Source organism: Nematolebias whitei, chromosome 16, assembly GCF_014905685.2.
Source record: "Nematolebias whitei isolate Nwh7 chromosome 16, NemWhi1, whole genome shotgun sequence".
Lineage (NCBI taxonomy): Eukaryota > Metazoa > Chordata > Actinopteri > Cyprinodontiformes > Rivulidae > Nematolebias > Nematolebias whitei.
In genome coordinates this window covers 15,523,744-15,534,336 of record NC_056513.1, presented here as the reverse complement: position 1 = coordinate 15,534,336, position 10,593 = coordinate 15,523,744, and the positions used below count along the sequence as shown (strand labels likewise).

Sequence of the window (10,593 nt, the reverse complement as noted above, 5' to 3'; positions counted from 1 at the left end):
AACTAAAAATCACGTTTGTGAACTCTCCATTGTGTTTTAGGAAAATCATACTGCTTCTCATGTTTTACTCTTTGTTAAACAGAACATTGAATAATGAGAATATAACTTCGATGTACTTTTGACTCAGAGTAGAGCAGACTGAAGAAATCAAGACTCACATTTATAAAAGGTAAAAGGGTTTTACAGTATTTACAAGGTCCTTGGGAGATCGTGTAAGGAAATGGGAGACTGGCAAGCAATTGGAGGCGGTTGAATATTAGGATTATTTCCAGGTGGAGTTATGTCTGACTTCTGTTTGTAATGGCAGTGTTGGAGAGGGTAAAGGATTCCAGGAGCAGTCAGCAGCGGTCAGCAACAAAGATGAGTAGAGGAAAGTTGAAGGTAAGATCGAGAGTGGCAGGACAGAATTCCACAGGTTGATGTGGCTCGAAGGCAGGTTCCAAAGGATGAATGGATGTGAGAATACAGGGAGACTTTAGTTCCACAATACGGCGGCACAAGGATCACAACTAGTTTGGTCTTTTCTTAAGGCGGCTGTGGCTGAGTGGTATGGTGCCAACGCCCTCCTGCTGGTCAGCATGAACATTTTTCTGTACGCTTACTTTGCTTGAATGAAGGGTCAGACGTCACACCGATGAGCCTCTGCTTCCTCTGCAGCGACTGAACTGGAAACTGGCTGCAGTGGCTCGTGGGGGTCTGTCACTAATCGACTTTTCTTTAGATTTCACCAGGATCCTTAACACGCAGTTTTATTTCCTGATGTAAAACCAGTTGACTTAGCTTTAGAAATAACTGCATAAAACATTTAAAACTACTACAGATTATGTTTTCCGAATTTTAACAACCTTTTGATTGATTATCTGCATCACTCGCCTTTGCTAGAAGGAAACTTAACATATTTTGAAGCTCTGTTCTGTGGAAAACCTATAAGCGATTAATATCTTACCTGTTGTAGATGGCTTTTTGAATAACCTCAGTTTGAAAAAAATAGAGTTTAATTTGGACCAGATTGACGAGCTAACGGCTAATCTGAGCAGAGCTGGTTTCAAAGCAGATTGTTGCAGTCTTAAAAGATAGCTTCACTTTTAAAAGTTTGACGTAGTTCATTTGAGCACAATTTTATAAACTTTTGCAAAACTGTCAGTTTTATTGGGGACTGCTTAATAAGGCAGCCACCTATTATTATCCACCTGACAAGGGTTTCTTAACTTGATATCTTACTCTTCTGTCAACTTTAATGCGGCCTGAACCACAACCTGTACCTCCACAAATGTTATATTAAAACGGCCGGCTCGACACAGAGATGTGTGCTATTACTTTTATTGGCATTTCGAGTTACCGTGGCATCATAATTTACAAACAAAGATGCCATTTTTTAGTCATTTTTCATAGACTCTCGTTGCAAATCAAATATCCAAGATGGCCACCTGAGCTAAAAAGGAAAATTACTGTAAGTCAGCCATTTTTAGAGATATTAAGCTGAAATTTGGTGTGGTAGTAGCTGGGAGCCAAATCAAAATTTCAAGATGGCCACCATAGCTTAAAAGAAAAAAAATGACTAAATTGTTTTTTTGCCATTTTAAGCTGGAATTTGGTCTGGTGGTAGCTGAAAGCAAACCCCAACACATACCAACAATTCTATTTTTTTTTTTTTTTTTTTTTTATGGCTACAAGGTAGCAGTCCCCGTCAAAGTTTCTCCAGGAACTTTCTAGTTTTGCACTGTTATTCCGGCAGATATATTGGGGTATACTTACAGAAAGTGCTGCAGCTAGCTGCTGCTGCTGCCACTATTCATTTGCAAATATCCAAAGATTTATGTAAATAAAAGTGTCTAAAAAATAAATGGCCAGCTTTGGAAAATAAAATAGCATTTGCATGAACGTGTGTGAAGGTTTTGAGAGTGGAGCAGTTTTACGGCGACATCTGTCCACTTTGGTTTTAGTCCCTCTCTGACGAGCTGTTAGCTCATCAATCTGGTCAATATTAATCCTAATTTTGCCAAACTGAGATCGTTCAAAAAGTAGGTTCAACAGGTCTACAACGGGTAAGATATTTATTACATTTTCCACAGAGCCCCACTGCATAAGATTAGAACAGTTACTTTAAGTTCTATTAATTAGAATTAATAATAACAAAAATAAAAGTGTGGCACATTTGCTGAAATCTTTTAGGATTAAGAAAAAATATATATTTTTCCCCCTCAAAAGATTTTTAAGTCTATTAGGGGAGATACTTTGCTAAAATTAGTAGTTTGCTGTGTTTTCAACAGTGTGAAGTTTTAAAACAGAAAGTAAAGTTAACTTTGAAACTAAGAGACGTTCGATGTGAAATGTGTGCGGTCATAAATGACCTCACAGGAAAGAAGTGCTTCAGTGAAAACTACAGGATACAGTGAGAAGTGTTTATTTCCCATCACTCATCAACGTCCATGAAATAACTGCAGTGATATTTATCATCCTTTAATTAAAGCCTATTTCAACAGTTTAAGGTTAGGTTGCAAAAATAAATCATAAGGTTTCAAAGCCTGATTTGCATAGAGCCATCAATGAGCGATATTTAATCAAATTATTAGACATTAATTTGGATGTTTTTCAGGTCATAACCTCAATAAAGTGCCACCCTCAATATGTAAATAGCTCGTTAGTTGTCACATTTTAACACAAATTATTTTAAGCTACCTGATGACAAAATGTATATTTCATATGTATAAATCAAAGATGAAAAATGTGTAGGTCAAACAAATTATATGGATACACAGGACTTTTTTAAATACATTTCATGACTTAATTTTGTGTAACATATAATTCATCAATATCTAAACCTTTTTTTTTTATACATTTCTGTTGAATGTGGCTTTAGTTTTTTGTTTCTTCCTTTAGTTTGTTCATAAATCCAAATGTTACTTTCAGAACACAAACACTCTCAGTTACAAGATTTTTATTTTTTGTGAAGTAACTTTAAATTAATTTAAAAATATGTCTTACAGTATGAGATAACAGCTTCACAACAGTTTTAATGTTGTTATGCCATTATTTCTAAGTAAGTTATTTCTAAGTATTATGGAAAAAAACTAGTGTTTCTTGCAAAAAAAAAATGTCTAATAAAAACATCTTCACTTCTCCATTGGTGTTTTTTTTAAGTTTCTGACAGATATCTGCAAAAACACATACAGATGTGCATAAATTTGAACATCTGAAATGTGTGCACTTTATTTACTCACATCAAAACAAGTTTTATGAAAAAAGAATTACAGTAAAGAAACAATCCGTTGATTCTTGTTTTAATGTGTGAAATGTCAGATGTATATGAGACAAACAAATCTTTTGTTTCTGAACTGCTTATTGTGCAGCAGCCATCTCAAACCAACAATAAAACCAGAAAAAAGCAATAAAACCTTAAATCTACATGTTTTTGATGTCAAAAGATGATACTACTATTAAAGAGATAGCTCAGACTATTTGAAGTGGAAAGGTTATGAACATTTAGCATCTTACCTGTTGTAGATAGCTCTTTGAATAATCTCAGTTTAGAGAAACTGAGTTTAATTCTGAGCGGACTGACAAGCTAACAGCTAATCCGAGCGGGACCAAGACCAAGCTGCCATCTTGAAACAACAAATAAGAAAATAATTTTTCAGCAGTTTATGCAAATGCTATTTTTCAAACCTTTGCCATCATTTTTCATTTTAAAGTTTTTTTTTTAACCAAAAAAAGGCTGATTTTCCCACAGATCAAAAACATGCATGTTAGGCTGATTGCTAGCTCTAATGTGTGAGCGGGAGCAAGAATGGTTGTTTGTCTTGTTTGTCTCTATGTCCCTGTGATGGACCGGAGACCCATCCAGGTGTCCCTCGCCTCTCACACAGTGACTACTGGATATGGGCACCAGTGACCGCTGCTGCACGAAAAGGAAGAAACGGGTGAAGATAAGTGATGGATGGTAATATTCAGACTGGAAGCGTTTTCCAGTGGTTCCCAACACTGGTCCTTGAGGAACACCATCCTGCATGTTTTAGTTGGCTCCCTGCTCCAACACACCTGATTCAGTGACGTAATTACTTCATCAAGTTCTGCAGAAGCCTGTTAATCACCTGTTCATTCAAATCAGGTGTGTCAAAGCAGGGAAACAACTCAAAATGTGCAGGATGGTGTTCCTCAAGGACCACGGTTGGGAATCATTGTTTTAGGCTGCACAGGAAGTGTAGCTAGCTGCTGCTACTTGCAAATAACCACAAGTTTCTATATAAATAACCACATATGCAAAATGAAATGTAAAGATAAAGTATATAAAGTTGCATGGACTACTTTAGCATTTTAAGAGTTTTATCATCGTTTTTAGATGGCAGCAACTCACTCTGGATTATTAGCTAATCTAGCCGGTCAGAATTAAATTCTGTTTCTCCAAACTGTGGTCATTCAAAAAGCCATCTACAACAGGCAAGATGATCATTGTTTAGAACCTTCCCACCAAATCTCAATGGACCTGGACTGTTACTTTAAGCGTCTGTGCAACCCGTTGGTTCCCAACCCTCCTCCTTGAGGAACACCATCCTGCATGTTTTAGTTGCTTCCCTGCTCCAACACCTGATTCAGTGATCTAATTACTTCCACATGTTCTGCAGAAGCCTGTCATTTACCCATTAATTAAAATCAGGTGTGTCTGAGCAGAGAAAGAACTAAAGCATGCAGGATGGTGTTCCTCAAGGACCAGAGTTGGGAACCCACATTTTTAAAGGCATCAGTCACTGGGCAGGTTGAAGCACGTCTCTGGGTGTCAGCACAGATCTGAAGGTCAGCCGTGGAGCTAGTGGAAGAGCGGCTGAACATATTCTGGAGGGAAGATGCCCACCCGGCCTCGACAGCGCCCCCTCCAGCCCAGCGAGTCTGAACAGTCCAGAAGGTTGATGACATCTCCACGTCTAAAGTGGAGGTGGGCGGTTTGAGGGGGGGTGTAGTCGCAGAGGGCATGAGCCAGACGAGGCTTCTAAGATAAAAAATAATAATAACAGGATGTCAGACACACAGGTGTGAATTTAACAGAGCTGATTACAAGAAGTCATTCATTGTCATACCTCCAAAACTGGTTTGAGGTTAGAGTGGGTAGAATGGATTGACTCCTGCGAGGTGCTTCTATAAGGGTTGGGGTACGGGTTGTGTCCAGGATGGGCCTGCAGCCGAGGGGACGAGGGAAGATCTTTGAGGCGAACCACTTTCTCTAAGGCGATACTGTTTGTTCGGTAGAAGTCCACCAAGCGGTTCAAGGAGCAAAACGACTTGTCCCAGATGAAGTACTGACCACCCCCCTCCAGGACTCTGAAGTGCTCCACCCTGTCGCCATAGCTGCGAAATGACGGGGCAGACAAAGAATGAGATACAGCCAAGAGAGGAACTATGAGTATGTGCCCTTTGCCGTGCAGCACGAGCGTCTGCATCTTCTTCATTCCTCGGTTCGGTTGTCTTTGTCGACAGGAATTCCCTCAGTCACACTGCTCAGACCTGTCGGTGTGGGAAACGAGACCACAAACCTCTGCATGTGCACCAGCGTCGCACGCTAAACAGCTTCATGAGGCGCACAAGCGTCACATCGTAAATGCACTCATCTTTCTAAATGTCAAACATCAATCGATTGAAAATGCACGGTCATCCATCCTGGAAGATAATCTCAGGATTTATCCTCCAGACACCATCGACCACCACCATTACGTTACTGGAAAACTTACAAACATGAAAACCTTAAAACTTGTCTTCTTACGCATAATAGCCATCAGAATACCTGATGGTTCAATGTACCTTACCTTCTTTACCTTATATATGCTTCCATTAGGTAATGTTATTAAACAGCATGGGATAAATTGTCATTGTTATGCTGATGATATACAGTTATATTTGTCCATGAAACACAATGAATCCAATCAGCTACTTAGACAACAAGCATGTCTTAAAGTCATGAAAACCTGGATGACCCTAAATTTTCTGCTAACACAGACAAGACAGAGGTTTTATCCTGATGCATGCTCAATAATCCAGGTAGAAAAATCTAAACAAGTTAAATCTGGTCCTCTGGACATTCAAACGAAAAAACAAAACAAAACAAAAAAAATGTAGAAATGTTTCGTCTTTCGGATGAAAGACGAAACATTTCTACAATTTATTATTTTTTATGTCCAGAGGACCAGATTTAACTTTTTTAGACTGAGGTTTTAGTTTTTGGACCTGAACATATTAGGAATACATTTTTCAGTCTTTCGCCCTCTTTAGATCCATTAATCTGGCCTCCAGCTCTAATGTTAAAAATCTTGGTGTTATTTTTGATCAGGACATGTCTTTTATCCTCCACATCAAAAACATTACTAGAACCACCTTCTTCCACCTGCGTAATATCACTACAATTAGAAATATCTTATCTAAAAATGATGCAGAAAAACTGGTTCATGCATTTGTCACATCTAGACTGGACTATTGCACTGGTTTGTTATCTGGGTGTCCAAATACTTCTTTAAAAAGTCTTCAGTTAATCCAAAATGCTGCTGCCAGAGTCTTGACTGGAGTTACTGGGAGAGAGATCATCTCTCTCCAGTTTTAGCTTCTCTCCATTGGCTCCTTGTCAAATACAGAATAGAATTCAAAATTTTACTTCTAACCTACAAATCCATCAACAACCTAGCTCCATCTTATACTTGCAATCTTATTGTTCCATATTTTCCTAACAGAGCACTTTGCCTTCAGACTGCAGGTTTACTCGCAGTTCCTAGAGTTTCCAAAAGCAGAATGGGAGGAAGATCTTCCAGTTATCAGGCTCCTCTGTTGTGGAACCAACTTCCGCAACAAAAAGCTGTAAGAACGAGAACTGACAGAAGTCGAGTCATTTTGAAGCTATGATCATGCGTAAATGAGACGTGCCGAAATATTCCAAACACTGATGGGAGAACTGTCAAAACTGATCGCTAAATTTAATCGTAATTAAAAGGAATATCAGCTATTTTCTAATTAAACATTTAAGAAAATCCTGCATTAACCCCAAAACAGTCAATTAATAATGTAGAAGTTGTGTTAAAATTCAAATAAAAACATTGAAAAATAGCTCCTTTTATGAGCTATTTTGGCTTTAAAATAGCATTTATATGAATTGCTGTCCAAAAAAAAAGATTTTTGACAGAACAAAAAAAAGGTGTTACTTTTTGTTTGTATTCTTGAATATTTTTGATCACTAGCAACACAGTTCAGATATTTATAACTGAGCGCTTTACAGTTCAGTCAAACAATAAAGTAAGACAACAATAAAAGCAAAGAAATATAAGAAAGATTCAATATTAAGTTCTTCTACTTCATATTGTGCCGCGCAGTTTAACACATAATACATTAATAAATTCAGTTCAATGAAAGAGCTGCAGTCTCTTCTTCTTTATGTTGGTTTTCACCTGTGATCCAAAGCATGTTTCTATTTTATTAAAAAATATAATAATTTGCAACATTTAAGCTGAGTTTCAGACGAAGTGTATTATTTCATGACACTTTATGTCCATGAGACATTATCGCCCTCTGCTGGTTACTTTTGGTATCACAAGCTAAAATGATCTTTCAGCTTCTCACTTTGCACATCCTCCTTCACTTCATCCATGATCCTCTTCTGAGGTCTTTCCCCCCTTCCCTGTGTGTGCATGTGTGTGCTTGCACCAGTTGCATAATATACCTGTCTATAATTAAAAAGTGGCTGGCGTTACGCAACACCCCGATTACTGAGCGCATTTCATTTACCCTCAGTCATTAAATGAGTCCCGTGTCACTTTGGTGACCCAAATACCTCCTCCTCATTCTCATACACTCCGTCTCCCTTCACTCTGTGCGTGTGATATTATTTTTAGCGCATTGAAGTCTCATAATAAAACTGCCTGCTGATGGGGCAAAGACACGTGGACGCTGTGAGATGTTAATGATCTCAGTGAGATGGAAAACAAACATCTGACTCACCGCCCACAGTAAAAACACGACATACAGTCAGTATCTTCTATGAAGGCTCATACTGGTTTGAAAAGTTAATCAAGTGTAGATGTGCATCCTCATTAGAGGTGGGCAAAACGACCTGGCCCTAAAGACAGAAGCAGGTGTGTGGTGCATTCACTGACCTGACAGAGAGAGAAAACTCTCCAGGAGCAGATTCACTGTCCCGCACCAGAAACACTCCAGTTTCATGCCGGTGCAGACACTGCTCAGCCTCCAGCCTGGACACTGACCCTGCGAACCAGCTGCAGAGACGGACAGAAGTCACCTCCAGAACCGCAGCCACACTTTGATTTAACAAGTTCTTATTAGAAGCCAGGACTAACCAGACTGAGGAATGAAACACATTTGCAACGAGGGGTTCAAATTCACTACATTTGTAAATACACACTTAACATGGAAAATCTGCAGACATTATTTAAAATATGAAATTTATTTTTTTTTACGGATGAGGGAGAAGGTAAAGGTAGTTCTCCGGCACGTAGCCTCGCTTCCCCTGGACCTCAGCTGTGAACCAGCAGGAGTCTTCCTCCATCTCTGTCACCTAAAACACAGAAAGACATGAACAGACTAACAGACACTCTGAAAGCCTCACCATCTATACTTACTTTGACCACGTCTCCCTTCTGGAAGCTGATCTCGTCTGGTTCTGATGCTGTGAAAGAGAACAGAGCCACAGCCTCCATGATGGACAGAGAGGACAGAGACAGTTTCACCTCGTGAGACAAGCAGGCACAGAGCTGTAGGGAGAGATAATGTGTGTGTGTTAGTGACATGCTGCTGCTGCTGCTCAGCTTGTGTGTCCTCCTCTTCATCCATGTGATGGAGTTACAGTTTTTGTAACTTTTATTTATTTACATCAAAATAATTAACTTTATCTACAAATATTTCCCCATATAAATGCAGAGAGATGCCTTCAGTTCCTTCAACAAGTTATTTTTTAAATCAACATCATCATGCTTGCTCTATTTGTGTCTGACTTTTAGCTGACCTTTTGCTACTTTCAGCTTCTAGCTGATGTTCTGCTGCTTTTAGCTAGCTTTCTAGCTAGCATTTGCTGCCTTTAGTTTTCAGTAAGCTTTTTTGATACTTTTATCTAGGGGGTTCAGCCTACCGTAGTATATTAACCTTTAACTCAAAATAAAATACAGACTTCACAGTTTTTTTTTAACCATATTGCTTTAACATTTGCTATATTTTCAAAACTTAACCTAATATGAAATATACAAACTTCACAGTCTTAACCATATTGATTCATATTTAGTAAATCTTTAACAAATTTCAAAACCTGTGCAAACCTGCACAAAAACTTCTGAACTGTCATTTATAAACCAAAATAAATTGTATCATTTAGAACTGGCTCCAGGTGATGTGTCTCATCTGGTCTCTTCAACCTGTTCAAAAGACAAATTACATTAAGTATGTTGTATAACTTGTCTAAGTTTTAGTATAATTTGAGAAAACAGTTCCCTATGAGCTGCAGCTGGTAGCTTTAATCAGAGCTTCTCTCACTTTATTCTTTGTTTCATGGTGGAGGTGCAGCTTTATTACTAAAAGGCTACGTTAAGGAAAAACGTATGTTGGGTCCAGCGTATTAAAAATAATCCTAAACCCCTGACCTTCCACTGAGCTGTCTGCTCGTAAATCCTTTGGAGTGAAAAATCTTCGCAGCCTTTGGGGAATCTGCTGGAAGTTTGTTGTAGAGCTCGCTGCTCGGCTACTTCGTTTTCACCTTCCGTGCATTTTACCATATTTCCAAAATACTGTACCGCAATTTTATTTTACAGTTCTTGCAAACAACCGTGCTCTTGTTAAGCTCTGTCTTCCCCCAGAACATTGTAGGATCTGAAATTATTTTTAAAGACGAACAAGCGAGTTGAATCGCGCTATCGTACGGTGGCCTACACGGCCCAATTCTACGGCGGCCGAGCGGACACACGAACTGCAGTACGCTCGGGGGTAGGAGCGGGGAAAAAAAAACTAAACAAAGCACCCAAAAAAACCCCCCGCATTTTAAAATCGATGTATGGGCCTTTATAATCGATTCATAACTACAAATCTAGATTTTTTTTTTTTTTACAAAAATTGATGATAGTGATGATGTCATCAAACTAAATGGAATACAGGAAATTAGAAATTTTTTTGCTTGTTGACATCATCACTACAGCAACATTTAACTTGATGACATCAGCACAATTAGCCTTAAGTTTGATGACATCATCACTATGTCATTCTTTGATCCTTTGTTACATAATAGTTAATTGAAATACTTTAGTGAAAAGTCTGAACGTCATTCTTCAGTGAAACGTAGAAAGGACAGAAGCATTGATTCTTTTACAGAGTACTGAAGGCGTAATGTGTTTGAAAATGGCTGGATATTTGAAAAAATCTTCTCCAAACTGTGTTGCGGAATCAGCATTTAAACCAGAAATTGGTGCTGATATCAGAAGTAAGTCAAGCATTTACACTGTCTTGCTTTCCCGAGTGAGGTAGGCACAGGACACGTGCCACGCCCTCACCGCAGCCTCTCCTCCAACTGGTCTCAAAACGTTGGTTACGTACTGTAACCCCAGATTCTATGAGTATAAGCGTAGC

At 38.7% G+C, this 10,593-nt stretch overlaps 1 protein-coding gene across 1 annotated transcript; it reads right to left on the bottom strand.

The window, feature by feature from the left end:
- Positions 1-4,774: 4,774 nt before the first annotated feature.
- Positions 4,775-9,633, bottom strand: LOC119422895 (GRB2-related adapter protein). The gene is made up of 6 exons (XM_037690305.1): positions 9,618-9,633; positions 8,607-8,738; positions 8,445-8,542; positions 8,124-8,243; positions 5,073-5,340; positions 4,775-4,984 (listed from the first exon to the last, which is right to left on the bottom strand). Exons 2-6 carry the CDS (start codon positions 8,682-8,684, stop codon positions 4,805-4,807), a joined length of 744 nt encoding a protein of 247 aa, XP_037546233.1. The 5' UTR covers positions 8,685-8,738; positions 9,618-9,633; the 3' UTR covers positions 4,775-4,804.
- Between the last annotated feature and the right edge of the window lie 960 nt (positions 9,634-10,593).

What these genes read in the sequence shown, in the direction of transcription:
- LOC119422895 (XM_037690305.1), bottom strand. Translation starts at nt 8,684, where the DNA reads ATGGAGGCTGTGGCTCTGTTCTCTTTCACAGCATCAGAACCAGACGAG. An exon ending in CTTTACCTTCTCCCTCATCC is followed by an intron (nt 8,244 to 8,444) that starts GTAAAAAAAAAT and finishes CCGTCTCTGCAG; the next exon opens with CTGGTTCGCAGGGTCAGTGT. An exon ending in GAGTTTTCTCTCTCTGTCAG is followed by an intron (nt 5,341 to 8,123) that starts GTCAGTGAATGC and finishes GTCATTTCGCAG; the next exon opens with CTATGGCGACAGGGTGGAGC.